The sequence below is a fragment of the Drosophila virilis genome, chromosome 3 (assembly GCF_030788295.1).
Source record: "Drosophila virilis strain 15010-1051.87 chromosome 3, Dvir_AGI_RSII-ME, whole genome shotgun sequence".
Lineage (NCBI taxonomy): Eukaryota > Metazoa > Arthropoda > Insecta > Diptera > Drosophilidae > Drosophila > Drosophila virilis.
The window spans coordinates 18,983,643-19,003,724 of record NC_091545.1 but is presented as its reverse complement, the minus strand read 5'-3'; the positions used below and the strand labels follow the sequence as shown (position 1 = coordinate 19,003,724).

At 39.7% G+C, this 20,082-nt stretch overlaps 5 protein-coding genes across 9 annotated transcripts; 3 read left to right on the top strand and 2 right to left on the bottom strand.

Moving 5' to 3' along the window:
- Positions 1 to 944: 944 nt before the first annotated feature.
- On the bottom strand, positions 945 to 2,667 carry LOC116650636 (uncharacterized). Its single transcript, XM_032434832.2, has 2 exons — positions 2,101 to 2,667; positions 945 to 1,989 (listed from the first exon to the last, which is right to left on the bottom strand). Coding segments are annotated over exons 1-2 (963 nt in total). The 5' UTR covers positions 2,102 to 2,667; the 3' UTR covers positions 945 to 1,027.
- Positions 2,668 to 4,953: 2,286 nt separating this feature from the next.
- On the top strand, positions 4,954 to 6,206 carry LOC6624369 (uncharacterized). The gene is made up of 3 exons (XM_002047867.4): positions 4,954 to 5,240; positions 5,302 to 5,337; positions 5,402 to 6,206. The coding sequence occupies exons 1-3, from the start codon at positions 5,028 to 5,030 to the stop codon at positions 6,062 to 6,064; spliced, it is 912 nt and encodes a 303-aa protein (XP_002047903.1). The 5' UTR covers positions 4,954 to 5,027; the 3' UTR covers positions 6,065 to 6,206.
- Positions 6,207 to 7,264: 1,058 nt separating this feature from the next.
- LOC6624422 (alpha-ketoglutarate-dependent dioxygenase alkB homolog 7, mitochondrial) lies at positions 7,265 to 8,364 on the top strand. 2 transcript variants are annotated; one of them, XM_002047866.4, is made up of 4 exons: positions 7,265 to 7,419; positions 7,532 to 7,722; positions 7,779 to 7,946; positions 8,010 to 8,364. In XM_002047866.4, exons 1-4 carry the CDS (start codon positions 7,359 to 7,361, stop codon positions 8,328 to 8,330), a joined length of 741 nt encoding a protein of 246 aa, XP_002047902.1. In that variant the 5' UTR covers positions 7,265 to 7,358; the 3' UTR covers positions 8,331 to 8,364. The 2 variants fall into 2 exon arrangements, with proteins under 2 accessions (XP_002047902.1, XP_032290726.1); XM_032434835.2 differs by having other exon boundaries at positions 7,320 to 7,419; positions 7,512 to 7,722.
- A 2,651-nt stretch (positions 8,365 to 11,015) lies between these two features.
- On the bottom strand, positions 11,016 to 17,111 carry Mgat4a (alpha-1,3-mannosyl-glycoprotein 4-beta-N-acetylglucosaminyltransferase a). Of its 4 annotated transcripts, none has more exons than XM_002047865.4 (5): positions 16,972 to 17,111; positions 14,860 to 14,951; positions 14,456 to 14,762; positions 14,216 to 14,292; positions 11,016 to 14,152 (listed from the first exon to the last, which is right to left on the bottom strand). In XM_002047865.4, exon 5 carries the CDS (start codon positions 14,103 to 14,105, stop codon positions 12,336 to 12,338), a length of 1,770 nt encoding a protein of 589 aa, XP_002047901.1. In that variant the 5' UTR covers positions 14,106 to 14,152; positions 14,216 to 14,292; positions 14,456 to 14,762; positions 14,860 to 14,951; positions 16,972 to 17,111; the 3' UTR covers positions 11,016 to 12,335. The 4 variants fall into 4 exon arrangements, with proteins under 4 accessions (XP_002047901.1, XP_015031416.1, XP_070064395.1 ...); XM_015175930.3 differs by lacking the exon at positions 16,972 to 17,111 and adding an exon at positions 15,493 to 15,852; XM_070208294.1 differs by lacking the exon at positions 16,972 to 17,111 and adding an exon at positions 15,731 to 15,851.
- Positions 16,142 to 19,298, top strand: Tsen34 (tRNA splicing endonuclease subunit 34). Its single transcript, XM_070208295.1, has 6 exons — positions 16,142 to 16,281; positions 16,332 to 16,418; positions 16,476 to 16,736; positions 16,814 to 16,921; positions 16,993 to 17,334; positions 18,967 to 19,298. The coding sequence occupies exons 1-5, from the start codon at positions 16,227 to 16,229 to the stop codon at positions 17,313 to 17,315; spliced, it is 834 nt and encodes a 277-aa protein (XP_070064396.1). The 5' UTR covers positions 16,142 to 16,226; the 3' UTR covers positions 17,316 to 17,334; positions 18,967 to 19,298.
- The last annotated feature ends 784 nt before the right edge of the window (positions 19,299 to 20,082 follow it).

Genomic DNA, 20,082 nt, shown 5'->3' with positions numbered 1-20,082 from the left:
AATGAGATCGTAACTCTCAGAAACTCTCAATAATATTATGTACAAAGGGTAGTTCAACTTAAAAGACAAAACTCTAACCATTTCGGTTGCTAAGTCAACATTCCTTTATATATAACCTAATTGTATTGAATGGGGGCACCACGCGTATTGCTCTGAACGCATTACTTCAACATAAATAGATAAATTTATTTAATCGTATGCCTACGAACGTTGTTTTATGACATACATACAAATTCAATTGCTAAGTGCCAGAATATCAACATGTGTGCTCGGAAATGCATAATATTGTTGCTAACAGGCTCACTTCCGAATTTCATTAAACACTTACAACTAAATATTAAATATAAAAAAAAACTGCTGCGGCTAAGGGTTCTCAACTGGTTCATACCCTGTAACCAGTTGATCTCTATATAATAAACGATTTGTCTTAACTGACTGCCGAGTTGACCGACTGACTGAATGACTGACTAACTGACTGAGCGATTGAATGACTAACTGATTAGCTGACTGAGTGACTGACTGACTGACTGACGAACTACCTAACTGTTGGACTATATGACTGACTGACTGAATGAATGATAGACTGACTAATTGACTGACTGTCTGACTAAATAACTGATTGACTGACTGACTGACTAAGTAACTTACTGACTAACTGATTAACTGACTCACTGACTCATAGACTTATCAATTGTGTCTCTCTCTCAATCAATTACTTTCCGTTTTTCCGTTTGGGGGTGTCAAATTATGGAGCTTCATATCACTTAATACAGATTTTTTAGTTTAGCTTATTCCCGACTTTATATTTTTATATTGTGATGCGATCATCGTTTAATTTTGGAAACTGCTTTGGCACTGGAATCATTAGACATTCCGAATGCATGATGCACATGTTTCCTTTAGTTAGGCATGTGATTTGAGAATTTGATAAATATTTACGTTATTTATTGCTGAGCACAATATCTTTAACAAACTTGAATATATTCTGTTATATATAAGATAATTTAATTCACTTTCAATGAAGTCCTCACTGGTTGGTGGTAGTTTGTTTGTGTCTGATGCCCTCCAAATTAGTAGCCTCGACGCGAATGTCGGTGGGCGTCGGTAGACTCCGCTCGATTTCGCTAAAGGAGACTGGAGGTGAGACAAACTTCATGTCCAGGGTGCCACCGCTTAGAGGATCATCGACAGTTTTAAAAATACTTCGCAGTACGGTATCTATGCTCTTAATCTTGGACTGACCTTTGTTTTCCTTCTCGGATATGCTGGGCTCGGGCAGCTGAGTTTCTGGTGGTCTACTGCTCAGTTTAGAGTGCTGCGCGTATATTTTGTAAGGGTCCACATTGTAAGATTTGCCGTGCTTAGCGTAGAGTCGGATTGTTTTCTCACGCAATTTCTGGCGTTGGGCGAGTGCAGACACGGTTACCTCAATGGCCACAAGGGCAATGTGACACTGACTGTGCTGCAGGTGGAAGCCGTCCGTCTGGCAGCTACAGATGATTGCCTTGACCACCTCATTGCTGTCCACTCTGCATCCGAGTACCGCACTCAGATCGGCGGCAATTTTGGGAATGTTTTGGGGCAGAAACACGGCGCGCGCCAAAGGTGTCAGCAGTATCTTGTCACGTGGATCATAAAAATTGGCCAGCTGGGAGCACAATTTGCTGGCGGCCAACAGGCCAGCCTGCTTCAGAGTTAGGTAAAGCTTCTTGTCCTGCAGATGCGGATTAACGTTGATCGGGCTCTTAAAGGTGTAGGTGTATATGAAGACGCTTGTGTTCCCGCTGAAGATGAGACGCCACATCTGCGCCGTGCCGCTCTGCTTGATGTGCCGCATTTTGGGCCCAAGCTCGAAGAGTACTTTGTTGGCAAAGTCCAAGCTCTGCGATGTGGCCGCTTGATCCGACTGATTGAAGTCGGAACAAATCTCGCTAAAAGTCTTACATAGTTTGTTGAAGTCGAAGCCGCCAGCCATTATCTTACTGCGCACTGAAATACGAGAGGGTAAAAACAACAATATTCATAAGTATATTAATATAAACATGCGCATATATATGCATGCCATATTTTTGTTTACTGAAAATAAAATCGATCTCTCACTTCTCGTATCCAATGCTCGACTATTTCTTTTCGCTCGATCGCTTGGTTCAAATATGCTGCGCCGCTCAGAAAGACAAGGAAAGCAATTTGTATTGGAGCTCAGCTATATTTTATACCAAGCCAGTTTTTGTCGCAAACATTATTAAATCACTTAAGAGATAAATTCAATAGAGCAGTCAACCTTTGATATCATTCTTCTATATGCGTCCTATGCGTGCCATAGGAGGAGTAAACTATGCAAATTCTAAAGCCAATTTGAATAAAGACAGACGAGCTGCTAGGAAATATATATATACTTTCTACTTGATCAAGGGAAGAACTAGCACAGTAGTTAAATATATCTTCAATTAATTGCAACATTAAACAAGTTAGCCACACAAAAAGTGGACACTTTTCTTGTCGTAAAACAAATGTGGCTTTGGTTGTTTTATTGGTTTATTTGTTAAGTGCCAGCAATTTGGTAGCCGAATAACTTTTTGTTTTTAGATATTGCTTGAGAGACGCCAATTAGTGTAAATATTATAAATTATAATTCCTTTTGTCATTCCAACGGCAGGGCAGCTTCAATTTCTCTTTCTAGCAGGTACAATCCGTGCATAGCTAGAATTGGAGGTGCCCTCCAGACTGGAAGAAAGGGGCGTGCTGTGTTTTTCACGTTGCGATTTGAGCAATAGCATGACTCCATCGGCGATTTCATCCAAGCTTACAGGTCGATTGTAAGACAACATAACGGCCGATATAATTGGCAACAATATGACATTATAGTCCGGCTCCATTGCACGTTTGAGTCTAGTATAATTTGAGCACCTGTATGTATAAGAAATGCACAGTTTGATGTTGATTTAGTAATAATTTCTCAAAATTTATATGTTCAATACGATATATTCCATAACAATCAAAAAGGTCGGGCTGACAGCTAACCCCCGGCTAGCTCCAATATATAGCATAACCCGGACCACATACACAGCCATAACTCAATCGTGAGCACTTGCCTGGTCACCGGTTGTTGAATTTCCGTCGCCTCCCGTTTCGTTTGGGGGCCAATGAAAAATTCAATTTGAAAAAGTGTCACTTGTCAGCTGGCGATATACCCTGCTCTGCTCTGCCCTGCTCTGCTCTGCTCTGCTCTGCTCTGCTCTGCATTTTGCATTGTGTTATGCCCTTTGTTGTCGTTGCTATTTCGCTTTTCTACTCGGCTGTGCTGTTTTTTCTCTCCGCCTTTGACATTGCGATATATCAATACTACGGATATGCGACAAGCATTTCATATGCAAATTGATAACAACTCTGGGCCCGGCGAGTCAATAACAAAAATGCCACCCACGCATATGCAAATGGCTTCACTAGCAGCCACTTTGAGTCATTTCTGAGCCGACCCAACGGACATCAAATCCTTAACTATTTCCATTCAATCTGCTTACTTATATACTAAATGGTATGGCCTTAAGCTCTGCATATTTAATCGCATCAGTTTATTTCAGTTTAGGAAAACATTCCTAGATTTTGACTTTTGTCTAGAGTTAAGCTTTAACTTGTTTTTTGTTTATTTCGCTTTCCACACATCTTGTGTTTATAGCTTTGAAATTCTGCGGAATATGCAGAAAGAAAAAAGCAAACGCTAAAAATCAACTCTTATCGATTTTGGGTATGTGTGGAGCCAGGCCTGAACATAAATGAGAATTTAGCCTTGTCATATCACACACTGTAAAGTTTGACAACAATCTTGAAACCGGATTAACCATTCTATTCCCTTGCCTAATTCTAGAGTTATTCTGAATACTATCTATTTTAACAACAAACATAATTTTAATCACTCTTTAAAAGCTAAAACAATACTTTTCTATCTTTAAAATATTGCCGAAAAATTATTCTGCTATCATTTTTTCTAATGTTTTAAGTTTAAGCACTTCTTTTGTTTCTTAAAAATCTTCAAATATATATGTATATGTAAAAACTAAAACCCAATTAACATTTCAAAAAAATATATATATATATGTATATATATATAAAACTGACTGATGGACTGTAAATTAATGCGCGAATTAAATTCACCCTTTTGGGTGAGATAAAAGTGAGCAATCTTGGGCAAGATATGAGTTTGCACTCGGAGCTTTAAGTTTGCTTGATTGTTCGCCATTTCGACTTAGAGGGCAGAGCTTATTGTAAGATTTAAGTTTGTTGTTTGTGGTTTTGTATGGTTTAAGCTTTTCTTCGAGTTTTGTTGCTGTGGCGACGACAAAGCCCCTCAGAGATTATGGTGTGTCTAGTCAGGAGGAAGTGGAATTGGTTAGACCCTTTTGCGGTCACTGCGTCGCTTGGCAAAGTTTTGCGCTCTAGTATGTGCCGGCGCTGAAAAGCCTTTAAGTTGCGCAGGATATCATAAAGAATATCTAAAAAGCATCCAAAGAAAACAAAATGCATATTTGATAAACGGCAAGGGACCGAACAAAATTTTAAACAAGAAGTTTCTAAGTTTCCTCTGCCCAAGGCATTTAGAAAAGAAAACCATGAAAATGATTACAAATGATATTTCGGCATCTTAGCGTTCAGTATATTAATGGAATGTCGCTTTTACATTTATAAGTAGAAATTATTTAAAACGTTTATTTACAAAACATTTAAGAATTAAAAACACTTTTCATACGATATAAAGAATTTTGATGTTAAGTAACAGATTATTATTTCAAAAAAGGCGCGCATGATCGATTACTTACTTATCGGAAACAGAAGCAATGCAGTTCTTAATAGTGCTGGTAAACGTATCAAAAACTTATAAGAATTATGTAGCATTGTTAAGAAATGATATCTTTGAAATATCGACTAATCGATAAGATATGATCACCCCTGGGTAAAAATAAGCGGCAAACAAGCATCAAAACATAATCAAAACACACAAACATTGATGCGTCAATTAATATTTGTGAAAAATGGAATCCATAAACTTCAATGACTTTTCCGTTAAGGAGCGTCATGAGATAATCACAGCGTTCCTGATTAAAATGCGTAAGGCCAATTCGATGCACAGTGCGCATAGCTTCTTCCAGTATTATCTAAAACAATTTTACAAGATGCCATCAAAGCTGCTCGACGACATTATCTATTGCCAGCGCGCTTTGAAAAATTATCTGGCTGTCCATCAGGTATGTACTGCATATTGTTAACTGGGCTTTCATTAATTAACGCTCTTACCGACTCTTGCAGACAATCACAAATGTTTTTGCCGACCAACCAGATGCAGTAAGTTATTGCCACCGTCTATCAGTTATTTGGTTTAATTTCTTTCTGTATTGTACATGCTCAGGACCCGGAGACCAAGAACAACTATCTGCTCGAGATAGAAGAGGTGCTTCACGAAATCAATGCAGAGTGTAAATATTTGCTGATTCGGCTGGAAGAGGACATTGACCTCTTTTGCTTACCCTTTACGGAACAACAGCTGCAACCCAATGGCAATTTGATCAATGAAATGGTCAGCGAAGCCGTGGTTCCTCTCGTCTGTAGCAGCCTTTTGCCATTTAAGCCCCATTCGGTGGCAGAGCGTCCCACAGAAAGTCAGTTGCTACGCAAGTACTTTACCGTCAGCACAGAGCCAAAGACAAAAGCTACGTTAAGGACCAAAGACGAAAACCCTAAACCCATCAAATCGGCGGCACCAAAAAAGAAACCAATTCCGGACGCAGACGCTGCTGTGACTAAAGCGCCCGCCAAACAAGCCACAAAGCCTGCTGCGCCAGCCTCTGAGGCTGCCAGCAAGACCGATGCGGTAAATGCCAGTCGCCTTCATTTGCAGGCGGCGCTGAAGCGAGCCCGACTTAACAAGCAGGTAAACTGCGATGCCAAACCGGCAAGTCCAAAGGAGACGTTCTTGCAATCCTTCGGCCTCTGCACACAGCTGGAGCACAAGCGCATGCTTTTGTCCCAGGCGCTGAATCAAAAACGAAACCCAAGGCTTACAAAAAATTAGATGCCGATCACACAATAACAATGTGGATGTGGTGCTCGTGTATCATACGTATGCTTAAGTTCCTATAGGTCAATATAGTATGAAATCCAATTATTAAGTTTTATGGAGTTGAAGTTAAGCCGCCAACAATCTCTGCATGGAAAACTGCAGTCTAATATGTTTAATAGCTATACGAAAGAGAAAACCTTTTAAAACTTGACCCAAGCCATAGTTTTGCTTTAAATATTATAGTTAAGCCTGCCTTTACGAATATTTTTATATAATATCTAGATTAGTTGTATAAAAAAGGCTATGCATGTGGCCAAAACTTATTGTTTAAATAAAGAACATGTGAATCAATCACATAAAAATAACTAACAAATACAATTTAGTCTGCAACGTGCGAAGTTAAGTTCGATACCTAAATGCTAACCGGAAGTTTCTTGAAATGCACAGTTGTACATTAAAAAGTCGGGAGAACAGAGCTTTTTAGTTGACAAAGACCAACACACGGGGGAAACAAAACAACGTTAAGGGACAATAGCGCCTAATAGCCCGTTGATGGTGTTGCTTTAGGTGCCGGAACCGTGGAACGTACGGGCGACGGTGTCGCTCATTTATCATTTACACACCAACGCACGTTGGCACAGATGAACAATACGAGAGATACACAGTCGAGAGCTGCGGGTTTTTTATTGTAGACCCAAAGAGAAATGCTGTTCCCATTTAATGTAAGAGAATAGAGTTCGAGGGAAGAGGGGAGGGTCCCAATCTGATAGAGCTCGTGCCGCCAACGCCCTTTACATTTGCATTGATGTAATCAGCTTGCGGCCGGGTCGTCAAATTGCTCGAAAAAATACCAAGCAACATTCCGCTGAATTGCTGTGCGGCCATTTTTACAACCCCCTCGCCCACTCTGTCCATCAAACAACCATCGTCCCTTTTATATTGCGTTACAAATTGTCTGTTTGCGTTCGCAACCCTTTTAATTTTGTGGCAGGTAAAATCCGTATCCGTAAATGGTAATCCAATAGAATAGATTGAGCTGAATTTTGTTGTGAAATTGGCCACGCACCAGTAGTCATAGATAATTAATGACAAGCATAAAATTAAAACTTAAGCAATATACAAGATCTAATTGTGTTGAAAGGTAACGTACCTAATCGTTTATTTTCAAATACCGATAACCGATACCGATAACTGGCAAAGTTTGTGCGCGCTTGGCGCCAGGGTTGGGTAAGCGCCGAATCTTATCTGTTATTGAATAACCGAAACAGCTGTGGCCAGGACTTTGTCGACCAGACTACGGACTATAATGGTTATTTCATATCGAGGCACATTAATTAGACAAATTCTGCGACGTTGTCACCGCGCAGGTATGTATTGTTTTCCCAGTTATAACCAAATGAATTGTGATTACACGTATCAAAGTGAAAAACGCTGTCGCATTATTATGAAAACTGCAAAGGCTTTTTTGCTTCAACGTAGTCGCAGCAAGTAAGAACAGCAACAGCTTGACTTGTTTCCATGGGGTCTGGCCGCCAACGGAGCGAAGAGACTTTGAGCAGCACATGCGTATTGTGCCGGACTTCATCAGCGAGGCAGAGGAGAAACAGCTGCATGAGGAAATCGAACCGTATATGAGCCGGCTACGCTACGAGTTTGACCACTGGGACGATGTGAGTACAGGGCATGCAGCCTTTAGCTGATTCAAGCATAACTGAGTCTCTTGCAGGCCATACATGGCTTTAGGGAGACTGAGCGCAAAAAATGGTATCCAAAGAACCGGGAGCTCCTGGAGCGTGTGCGTCAGGTGGCCTTCAATGGCGAAATTATGCCCTACGTGCACATTCTGGATCTGGCGCCTGACGGCGTCATCAAGCCCCATGTAGACAGCACCCGCGTGAGTCTGTCGAGCCCAGAGTTTAATTCTTGTCAAATAACTGATGCTTACCTGCTTCCACAGTACTGCGGCAACACCATTTCGGGGATCAGTTTGCTCAGCGACAGCGTCATGCGTCTGGTGCGCACTGATGCCGAAAAGTATCTGCAAAACAGCTCCAATGCTAGCACCGAAGATACCTCGTATCGCCAGCAACCGGAGGCACTGCTTGAGAACAACTTCTATGCGGATCTGTTTTTGCCACGCCGCTCGCTTTACATAATGAGCCACACGGCGCGTTACAATTTTACACATGAAATTCTGGGAAACGAGCATTCCAAGTTTCTTGGCAATCCCGTAAAGAAAACGCGTCGTATCTCCATCATTTGCCGCAATGAACCTTAAAGTACAAAAATAAAATGATTACTGGTTTAAATTATATCGTTGACATTTTAAAGCAAAAGCTTTATTTTGTAATATCATTAATTGTGTTTCGATTTGTTACTTTAGTTCCAAAACATACGAATGTAAGAAACATGTAACAGAATTTACTTGCCTTCTTATTGTATTGTTTTTCCCTCAGCGTATTTGCACAAAGGATTCCAAAACAAATCCCTGCGTCAATATCCTTGTAAGCACCACTTTCGGCGCCTCAACATTACCCGATAACAGGACATGACGATTTGCAAATGATGCCATTAATATTCAGGCAACTCAGCTGTGACTTCATTCTGGTCATGAGCATTGTTTATGATACATGTACTATATATGATGGAAGGCGAAGAAAATACCGCTTTACAACTTTCAGCCTGACGCTCTCTTTGCGTACAGTGGGCCGTTGTGGGCGTTGAAAGCTCGCTCTTGTGTTCTCTTACGCTGTTACTTTTGAAACGCCATCCACATAACTGTTAATTAGACTGGGAGATGGGACAGATAACAGATTACGTAGTCTGGCTTTTCGGCTCTCTTAACGTTGGACCTTTAGATACGACTTCTGCAGATGCTACTGGTATGAGGAAGTGGATATCTTCTGTCTGCTATATGGGATTTATTATCTAGAAACTGTTGGATCTGTCAGAACTAGCTTAGCAGGATTATGCCTAGCTGGATGAGTCAATATAGATCCGTAATGGTCTGCATAAAACGTACCTCAACTAAACCTAAACTAGAATCTAACTCAAAGCTAATAAAGGACATTATTTTCTATGTACAAGAGTCCTTGATGTATACCTTTCCTTTCTCTAAATCGAAGTACTTTGTAGGAACGCTTCAGAATTGAAAAAAATACACCTGAGCCAACAGCGGCCAGCTGCAGGTGGGTCAATAAAAAGCCCATCAACATTTAGTGCTCCTCGAATATCCGTCCAACAACAAGCAGAAAAGCTGTAACCCGAAAAACTCGCCAACCGCCCTCTGCCCAGACCCCGGCGATACGGATAACACTAAGGGAAACCAAATGGTAGCTGAAAACTTTGCGCAAATTATCAACAGTTAAACAGTTTGCAACTGGGGCGACATTTTCAAGTGGCGACCCAAACAAAATAAAACAACAGGAGCACCCTAGTGGGGAGTGCTCGACCCATAGATATCCTGTGGTGTTAGAACGAGGGAATAACCATAAAGAATAATGTTCTTGAACTGAATATGCTATGAGAGACTCTTTCTAAATACGATATTCGAGAATATAAACATACTATTTCAAGTCCTTAGCTTTTGTAGTATCCGAGATTCGTACAGATCAAGAATATATATACTTTGTGGAAATCAAAGAACAGTCAAGAAAAATCCATTATGCCCACTTCAAAGCATTTTAAATGCAGACAGGGTATAAAAAGGGACAATATATTGCCGAACTTTTATTTGGGGTTTCTTTATTTCAGCCATTCGACTGTTATTATTATTTGCATGGCGAAACCGCAGTCCCATTCAAAGAACCCACTCATAACAATTGTGTCCATTGTAAACTTTAAAAGTTGCACAATTCAATTTTCAACCACTTTGCTGCACTTGACGGAGATTTTATTTAGTTGGGCTCAAAAGGCGAAACGAATGGCCAAATTGTGCTGAAAATATTTTCTAACGGATCGATAAATAGTTGATAGTTATTTTTGCTATATAAATCTGATTTATTACAAATATTTTTACTTCTGATTAACAGCAAATTCAACTATTTATCGATTCGTAACCAAGTCGATTCATAAAGATAATGCGGGTTCGCACTTAAAGCTTATTTGAATTCAATTCATTTTAATATAATGAATGTAATAAAAGGGAAATTCAAATTTTGTTTCGACGCGGCAATTCAACAACTAATAAAACTTGAATAGTTTAATTAAAATAATTATTTCAGATTGATTGAATTTATGAATTTCTTTAGCAATGAAATGAATGCCTCTTCAGAGGTGTCAAGAGATATTATATAATTGGCAATTGTCGGGCTTTAACAAGCTTCAACACGCTAAAAGCAAATCACTTTTGTTTAAATGTTTTTTTTTATTTTTATTTTGGTTTGATTTATTAAGTTAGCACACGAATTGCACGCATGCTTCATTTAGGTTTAACAAGCGTGCATTTCAGCTGTTTTATATAATTTTCAAAGGATTTCTTGTTAAGGATAAACGCAAATTGACCACAAACAATTCTTGCAGCTTGTGTCCGGGATACGCTTTATATACATATATTTAGCTAGTTGTTTGCATTAGGTTTATTCCAACTCTGTCTCAACATTAGGGTCTATTGTAATTGCAAAGTTTAAAACAAGCAAACTTTTCCAATTGTGTGCAAAATTATTATTGTGGAATTAGAAGTACGTACATGGAACATGTATATATAAAAAATATATATATATGTATTTATATGTATATAATATATTTAAAATTAGGCAAACGAAATATTCAATGTGACATCAGATTTCTATAACGTTTTAGCAAAGCAGTCTACAATATTTGTTCGTTTGTTTTTGGGCATGAAATCATTTTAAAAATACTTTAACGAATTTCGATTAATCGAATAAGATTCTGAAGCACCAATTAGAGAGCAATTTTCCAAATATATATTAGAATATGCCACTATTATTAATAATATATGCTATTCAACAGGAACCAAGTATCAATATTTACTCTTCAATTTTTATACGCTAAAATAAATTTGGCAATTCTTCCAATTGTTGCTTAATATAATTACAATTATCAAATTGTTATTGTTATCATATTTGTTGTATAAAAAGTTGACTCTTGTTAAGTCGACGATCAGCAAATGTTATCAAACATTTTAATTTATATTTAATTTCGTTTGTAGGTGTTTACGCAAAAATTATTAACAAATCACAGTAAAAAGCAACATTGCTAAAAATGGTCGTCGTAATGCATTTCTTGTTGAATATGCTTTGAAGATTATTTAATAATATTACACACTTATTCGCTTGTTATGGCTTTTGTTTAGATGCTGCAATACGCATGTAACTGTAGCTAAAATGAAAAATTCATAAATTAACAATGATAATGATTTAACAATAAATAAATATATTTGATTGACAATTTCTGTTCCGTTGAGAACTGGATTCGTTTCGAGATTCGTATTAATAATAAATGATGTGTTTAAAATTCAGCAACAAAAATAGCAGCAAAATTGACTGGAATGTTTCAATTCGAGAAAGTGGCCAATTGATAAGGATAACACTTAAAATAAATACTTAGAAATGCACAGTAAATAACAAAATAAAACATAGTTCAATAAAGAGAATGATTTCAGAGCGCTCAGTTACACAGCACAACTATTCATAAACATTTTTCTTATACAACATGAATTTGGAGGGGCACTTGGATCTTATATGGATAATGCGGGTATAGAATGAAAGTCGTGCGCTCTAGCATATTCACAAGATCACGATCAGGTTGGGTTTTCTTTTTATAAATATGGCTGTTCAATTGTTGATGAACTTGATGACGTATATGGATTTTACAAGTTGTTCAATTCAATGCATTCATAAGTAGACTTCAGTATTCAATATTCGATTCGACACAATAATCGTGCACGTATAAATATAGTATTAGTTACAATTCGATTCGCACGTGACAGATATTAGCAAAAATAATGTACGTTGCTTCCACTTTTAAATTATAATGAGTAGTTTGTTTCAGCACAAATAATATAAATGTTGTACAAATATTTAAGCATCTGATACACGTGTAAACTGTGCTTTACAATTATAAATAGTTACAGTTAAACTTTATAATTATACCTTGAGGTTAGTTATTTACACATTTAGACGATAGGCTTTAAAAGTAGCGCTCAAAAAATATACAAACATATACACACAGAGACATATAGATGAATAGATTAGGAAAAACATCAATGTTTGGTTGGATCTCCTCTGTAATCATCCTGTTGCTGCCGATGGCGATGCAGCAATCAGCTGACTGCGATAAATCGCGGCTTGGCGGCATTTGCTTCCGCGTTGCTGGCGCTGTTGTCCATCTCTTGAAGCTCAATTTCGCTAAGCAGCGCCCAGTTCTCACTGTCGCTGTGCACGTGAAGACGCAGCTCCTTAATGGCACCAATCTTGGGATCGAGCAGGCCCTCGGCTACGCCTAGGCCATCAAATGCACCCACCACCAGATAACCGTCCGTTGTTGTATTGTACGTACTCCAAACGGATGAATTCTCGCTAAGACTATCGGCCGGGAGCAGCTCCACGGTGGTGTTGTAGAAACGATCCGAAGGATGCTCCGAATTGCCACTGCGAAATAGATAGCGACGTAGCAGAGTTGGCTGCTCAAAGGTGAACTGCACCAAGTCACCGGGCTGTGGCAATAGACCCCAAAAATATGTTTCTCCGCGATAGGCGCGCTTCAGCAAATAGTTTTTATATGGCGCTATATTCGACTTGACCACCGCCGGAGGATTATTCATGTGTGCATAGTAAGATGGAACCTTGCTGCCAAATTGTTTGTCCTTAAGCTTTTGTACTTTGCCCTTGAGCGAGGAACTGGTTCCGATGTGCTGGAAAAGGGATTTACGAAAGTGCTGCCAATATTTGGCCTTCTCCAAATTGCAATGCTTCTGATCCTTGTCCGTGCGACATACTTTTGACTCAATGAAATAGGTAAGCAGCCAGTCGACAGGCTTATCATTGTAGAACATTTGAAAGTATGTAATTAGATAGGGCAGCTCAGCGCTTTTAAACATTTTGCCAATAAAGCCAAGTTGACAAAAGTCCAAAACAAACCAGGCAGGCTGGTCTGGCTTTGTCAAGGCGCTCTTAATAAGTGCAAATTTCTTCATGGTGGTTATAAACTGTCGCTTAGTTAATATATCATCTTCCAGCTGTACATAGAAAGTGCCCTTTGAGTGCGCATAGGCCATAAGATAGGCAAAATCAAGATTCTGTTTGCTACGCCATTTCACGCGCTCCAATGGATCGTTTAATGTAATACGCAATCGCTCAAAGTTTGGATAGTAACTAGGCGCTGGCGCTATTATGTCTATTAGTCCGCTTTCCACATGCGCCTCAAAGCTTGTCTCAATTTGCTTGGCTATCAGCTGGACAGCATCCAAATCCGTTTCGCCAATGTAAACAATGATAAGTGTCTCATTCTGTTCCTCATCGTTCATGTTCTCAATTAGATTGTGCAGCGTGGCGAGCAGATACGACTGCTTCTCGCGTCGTACGGTGGGCACGCCCAGCACAATGCTAACATCTGTGCGTCCTTTGCTCAACAAATAGGCCGGCCGCAAGGAGCCAGCATCGTCCAGTAGATGTGGCAGAAAGTGATAGGCATTCGGGAGACGTATATTTTGCATGGGCACATAGCCACGGGACGACCCAGCGGCGCCCGATCTCGACACATGTGATGCATTGCGCAGCAATTGACGTGCCTCTGGACTAAGCGCGTCCAGCAAATTGGCCACCGGCTGTGGCGGTGGACTAACATTTGTCACATTGCTCCCATTGTTGTACTGCAGCTGACCCAAGTACTGTGAGAGCAGTGAGACATCCTCCTGCCGTGCTCGATACATGGACTCCAGGTACTGCAAACGCATGTGACACTCGGCCAGCCGTTGCGTCAGCGACTGTTCGGTGGATAGTTCCGGGCCCAATACCATCAATATCACAATGCATGGCACCAGTATAAGCACCGTGGCAATTAGCATGCAATTGCGTTGTCGAATCTTGAACATGTTGATGACTGCACGTTGCCTTGGTCTTTCGTCGTTTGTCGTTTAGACTGCAAGAAATGGGTGGAATACTATAATACTATCCAATGGTACAGATAGTTAGTCTAACATACCAAATTGCATTGCAGCCTTTTTAGAAGTATCGCTTTTGAACCATTTATGAGGCAGCCAACGCCTTAAGTTATATTGCCTGCAATTAGAAGAGACTTCATTAATGATAGAAACATACGTAGACTCATTTTATGAAGAACTTAGCAAAACAAACTTAAACATTTTTAAATTCAATATGAAAAGCCGCAGACCGTTCTAGCATGCAGATGTATTTTTGGCTTTAACAAAATCGCAACATTTACCAGTTTCAATATTGTTGCTCGGCTTTGTTGTGCAATTCGTCGCCTCATCGTTGCCTCAATTGAACTGTTGGCTATCGCCGCAGTAGTCCTCATTTTCATACCACGTTTCTATGACTAATACAGGCGGCAATATATGGGGGCTGTATACCGCCCATTTTAGCCAGTGGGTGGGCGAAGGTTGAAGCGTTTAACAAGTATGGAAAGTCTTCTAATGTTGTGCTTGTCGTTTCTGTTGGCTTACCCTCAGCCGTGTACGTCGTTATTAACGTCTTTTGTGTGGCAGCTGTCGCAGTTCTCGCCACATGACCTGCAAAAACAACAAAAGTTGTATAATATATTGCTGCATCTAATAGTGTATATATTATGTGTGCGAAATAAAAAAAATAAAAATAAAATCTATTTACATGGCCAAGCGCCAAATGCTTTGTATCTGTTCCTATTGTTGTTTTTATTATTGTCTGGTCGGCCGTTCGATCGTCGGTGGGTTCTCCGTCAGCTAAAAGATAGACGAAAAACGTATAAGTAAATGAGCTAATATACTCGTTAATGAGCAAAAACACACTGTGTACACAATTATATATCGACTGATAATTATTGTAATAAGCCTTTACGGAAATCTAGGCGGCACTAATATATATAAATATCGGACTGTAAAAAGCACAGTGAATATTATTAGTCATGCAGCTGTACAGATCTGACCCATATGCATGCAAATCGTAAGCTGAACCCAGAATGATTTTTCGCTAGTACTTTTTATGATTAGAACATAAATTTACTTAAAGGCTGGAGGTAGCCGATTTAGATAATTCGAATCGCGTGGTTGGATAATGTGTGAGCATTAACAGTTATAACACATATGGATTTGTTAAATAGACACCAACAATAGACAAACATAAATAAATAAACAACATTAGCAACTGCGCCCCCGGTGGGAGCTAGGCACACGCACACACAAACACACACGCACACACACGAACACTTCGAGCCCCGCGAGACCGCTGAACAATACGCGGTATTCGTTGCTTGCTGGTACTCACTGCACGTAATGTTTAGTTAATTGCGGCTCCACAAATAACGCACAATCAGTGTGCTATTTACGCAACTTTAGTCTAACGACACGCCAATTGCGCTAATAGGAACTGATTGAGCGAAGAAACAAAACGCAAATGTTCAATTTGTATGTTTTGTGGGTGGTGTCTTCGTCGTTTTGCTTAGTTTTTGCCATACGCTTTGCAAATTCGCACGCACTTGATGAGAAAATGACTACATTTTTACCGCATTTGCTCAGTTAATTATGTAAAAGCATTTGGAAATTATTGCAACACTCGCGTTTTAATAATGCATAAGCTGAAAAAGTTAACAAAACGCTTCGGAGATAATAACAACAATAAAACTAGCATTCAATTTATAGTGTTGTTAAGCACCAAATTGTAGCCAACAGTGTTGTTAAGGGCATGCAGAGCTAGCTCATCGGAGTTATCGATAATCGCCCTATGTTATGGCACTGTCCAAGACATTTAAGCATCTGTTAAATTCAAATTTAAATCGAATTTCCCTATTTTGTTAACATGCCCTTCTTAAAATCTTGCTTAGAAATTTCTTGTCTGCTCGCACAGCATACAATAACATATTATTTTATTTTTTTCTTTTTGCAACCCGAAAACATTTTCATTTCTAGAAAATACGTCTACGCTGTTAATAACAGTTTGAAAACTGTTAAGTCCGCCGATGCCAAAATCATATGGGTTTTGTTATAAAAAGGAAAATATAAATGAAAATGTATTTAACATTGCTAAATGGCACCGGATATGTTTTCGATGTGAACGGTAAGTTAAATCCACTGTGAAGAAGATAATATTAACACGAGGTACATTAGATTATATGGAACTGCGCACGAAATACCGCATAATGGGAGCTCTTGTGGGCACGGCCAGCACCAAAGGATGGAGCTCGAGTGAAGCGGGTAAGAGCGTATTCCTAGTCGAAATCGATTCTTATAATCACATGGGTAATCATTTAGCCCTGCCCTTGGAGCTGACTAAATACGAGACACAGTTGCTCGTAGATGAAGGCCTTGCCATTCTGGTCAGCAAAGCTGAAGCTTTAACAAAGCCTCCAACTCAAGATATGTTGCAGGCCTATCAAAGGGACGTTGAGTCCCGTTTAATGGCACAGAGAGATGCCTTAAAGACGGAAAAGCTGCGCGAAACCAGACGCCATGTGGACAAAATTATAATCGGCAAACGCAACAAGTTGATAAAGCAAGGAAAACCCGATGAGGGTGAGTGCGATAATCTTATAGTCCACCCATAAGTTAATACAATAACAACCGAATAATTCTTCATCTCTTCCCACCAGCTGCTGCACTAACGGGCAGAGATGTGCTCAATGAAGTTGCCAACAATTTTGAATTTGATCGTCAGAACGCCCTCGTGGAGCTGCCCTGCTCGCACATGGAATATCACTGTGGGTACCTGAAACACCTTAATTGCTGATTTATTATACTTTATACTTACGTCTTTTGTCTGTGTTTACAGCCTCTCAGCTCTGCACTGCTCCAGTTTACGATACCAGCTCGCTTAAGTATCGGGTTTTCCATGATCTTTGGAAGCGCGGCAAGTTTGTCACCTGTGGCGATGCGTTTGGTGCCGACTTCTTGGTCTATCCCGGCGATCCGTTGCTCTACCACGCCTCCCACATTGTCATCATACAACCAACGCCTGTCATACGTCCCCTGCAACTGATTGCCAAGGTGCGACTGTCGGTTATTGTCAACAAGAGCTGCGTGTTTGCCTATGAGGAATCTACAGGCAACACGATTGGTTACCAGACAGTTGCCTGGTGCAATCCGAGCAAGTAGTTGCCAACGACAACAACAGGTGAGTGAGGTGAATCTATACGATCCGGATCCGGCACTTTTCCTGTTCACATTCTCAAAATGCCTATAAGAAATTTATACTAATAAGCAGTTTTTAAAATAATATGATGATAAATTGTTACCATTGGTTGACTAACTAAACTAGATCAGTTCTTAGTTTATAAAAAATCTTATTCAAAATCCATTTATTGTTTTATTCCCTTAAATTCTCGCACAAAATGTTAATAATTTCCCAATGAATACTTGCAAGCATACTATATGCTTATGCTCGCCCTTATATTTATTATAATTATATTGGCCGGTATTTTTAATTTGTTGAACATCTTAGAAGGAATTATCCAGCTAATATGGAATAGATCTTTTAATACACTTTTCCGTCTACTATCACTAGTTTTTGTAAATTTAAAAGATTTTCAATTGTGGACATTGTATACAATAACAGAGCATTTGCGCCACTGGACTCTTTCCCCTCTCTCAACGTCTCGGGAGTGTTGTCTGTGTGTGTGTGTGTACGTGTGTGGCTCGCTGAGTGCGCACTCACACGCGCACACACACATAGTGGCATTATGGGAAAGCAAAATAATGAAAGACAAAAACTCTTGGATAGTATTTGGTCTGCCTTTCAAAATTTCTTGGAGTACGCGCGCCAGACACTGGCCTCTCCTCTCAACTGTGTCAAACCTCTCCGTTTGTATCTCGGCAATTGCAGCAGCAGCAGCAGCAGAGCAGGAGAGGGAATCTGCTGCCGCCGCCACTCTGCAGCAGTCACAGGTTAAAATTTGTATGTTAAAATGAGTTTATTATTGCGACGACATTCGAAACGCGGACATGCTTTGTACTGTTGCGGAAAAGTAAAACAAAATACATACATATGTATATTATTAAGTGAAATGTTGGCTAAAAATGGGTCTATAATTTGATTGTACCCTTACCCAAAAGCTAAACGAATGCATACAATATTCAAATGTGTAAAATGGCAAACAAATATTTGACATACATACGTACATACATACATACATGCGTACATAATTATTTATACCCATACAAATACATGTGGAATTGTTCGTGCAAATACATACAGATGTACGTGTGTATGTGTATATGTTCAAATCTGTTTGCGTATACGGTTTGAACAAATTTTAGCATGTTTTCGTTTTTTTAAATAGACTTCGACAAATGAAACAAGAACAAAAACAATGATAAGGTTGTCAGAGGGGGGTGGTGCGACAGAGACGAGGTTGTTGCGAGGCCAAGCAATGTCGTGCCGTTCAAATTTCAGGCAGCCAGCCAATCGCACAGTGGTGAAAGAGTCATTCGACTGTAGCTCTTAACACATACATATTTAAACATCACTGCAGCTCTTATGCATTGCGGTCTACTGTGCACTGTTACGCTGTCGCTCCCCATGCTTCTCTAACCACCTTAGCCCACCCAATGCTATTCGCTCAGTATTGCCAGCTTTGAAATACGCTCACTGCTTTAATGCTGATTGGACTTTTAAAGCGGCGGTAACATTTCTCGTGTCCAGCTGAAGCAGCAGCAGCATCAAAATCAAAACAGAGAAAATTTGTAATCTTGCGTCGTTTTTTTCGGCTCTACTCACACGCTGCTCACTTAATTTACTACTTCTCAGAGTATTGGACGCGCCATGGATAGAACTCTCCCTGGCATTATTACTCTCCCCGCCGGCAGCGAATCCAAAACAACACGTTGCTCGATTCTGCTCTTAAGCGGGACTTGATCTGCATAAAAATAGGGTCGAGCTGTCTCTGGGATGCATGTCAAAAATAACAGGTGATTGGCTGAAATTGTTGCTCAAAGAGTATTCGAATGCACAGCTGATAAAGCAATCGTAAGAGCGAGCCGGCTTTTATCAGGATCTTTTAATAGGAGGATATTAGTATAAGCAGGACTTAGTAATAAATAAATAATAAAACTGATGCAGCTACAACCTATTTAATATGACCTTATTGATATTTTCTTTTATTGACAAATCATAATTGAAACATACTTTTACAGCCTATATATATCTTTTTTTTTTTTTTTTAATTTATTTCTTTTACAAGATTATTTGGCTTACTGAAATGCTCTTTCATTTGCGTTTCACTTAAATTTATTCACATCTGGCAATGCTGCTAGTAAACTGTACTTTCAAGAGCGCACACTGCCAGCCATCTCTCTCACTCTCATGCGCTCACCGCAGCAACAGTGTCACTAACACACATACGCGTACACACATAGATACGTTCATACTCAGCACACACACACAAACGTGTAACCACCACCAAAAAGCGGTTATGCGCGCATGATCAGAAATTTTCTCCGTATAGAGACTAAAACTCGTCATACGACGCGACCGCGCCGCGCTGGCAGAACGTAATTCGATCGAATACTCAGAGCTCAGTTCGAGTTATTCAACGCTGGCGAGCAGCAGCAGCAGCAAAAAGAAAACCAAGAGCCAGAGCTACCAACCGTGAGCGGCAATCAAGAAGGGAAAGCAAACCGAGTATAAAATAGCAGCCAGCAGATTTTTCTTTGCGCTCCGGTGAGAAGATAATTTCAACATGCATAAAATTGTTCGCTCCGGGAGCGACGGCGTGTAAACAAACAAAATAACAACACAAAAGTGAATGAAATTGTAGTTATAAAACAAACGCATAGGTAAACGCAAAATGCGTGGCGTTAACTGTACAGAGACAGACAAAAAAAAAAAAAATGAAAAAAAAAGAAGAATAAATTGGAGACTCGA

Excerpts from the sequence above, each read along its gene's own strand:
- LOC6624369 (XM_002047867.4), top strand. The coding sequence starts at position 5,028 with ATGGAATCCATAAACTTCAATGACTTTTCCGTTAAGGAGCGTCATGAG. Across the intron at positions 5,241-5,301 it reads ATTATCTGGCTGTCCATCAG|ACAATCACAAATGTTTTTGC; the intron begins GTATGTACTGCA and ends CGACTCTTGCAG. Across the intron at positions 5,338-5,401 it reads TTGCCGACCAACCAGATGCA|GACCCGGAGACCAAGAACAA; the intron begins GTAAGTTATTGC and ends GTACATGCTCAG.
- LOC6624422 (XM_002047866.4), top strand. The coding sequence starts at position 7,359 with ATGGTTATTTCATATCGAGGCACATTAATTAGACAAATTCTGCGACGT. Across the intron at positions 7,420-7,531 it reads GCGACGTTGTCACCGCGCAG|TCGCAGCAAGTAAGAACAGC; the intron begins GTATGTATTGTT and ends GCTTCAACGTAG. Across the intron at positions 7,723-7,778 it reads AGTTTGACCACTGGGACGAT|GCCATACATGGCTTTAGGGA; the intron begins GTGAGTACAGGG and ends AGTCTCTTGCAG.
- Mgat4a (XM_002047865.4), bottom strand. The coding sequence starts at position 14,105 with ATGTTCAAGATTCGACAACGCAATTGCATGCTAATTGCCACGGTGCTT.
- Tsen34 (XM_070208295.1), top strand. The coding sequence starts at position 16,227 with ATGAAAATGTATTTAACATTGCTAAATGGCACCGGATATGTTTTCGAT. Across the intron at positions 16,737-16,813 it reads GCAAGGAAAACCCGATGAGG|CTGCTGCACTAACGGGCAGA; the intron begins GTGAGTGCGATA and ends TCTTCCCACCAG. Across the intron at positions 16,922-16,992 it reads CTCGCACATGGAATATCACT|CCTCTCAGCTCTGCACTGCT; the intron begins GTGGGTACCTGA and ends CTGTGTTTACAG.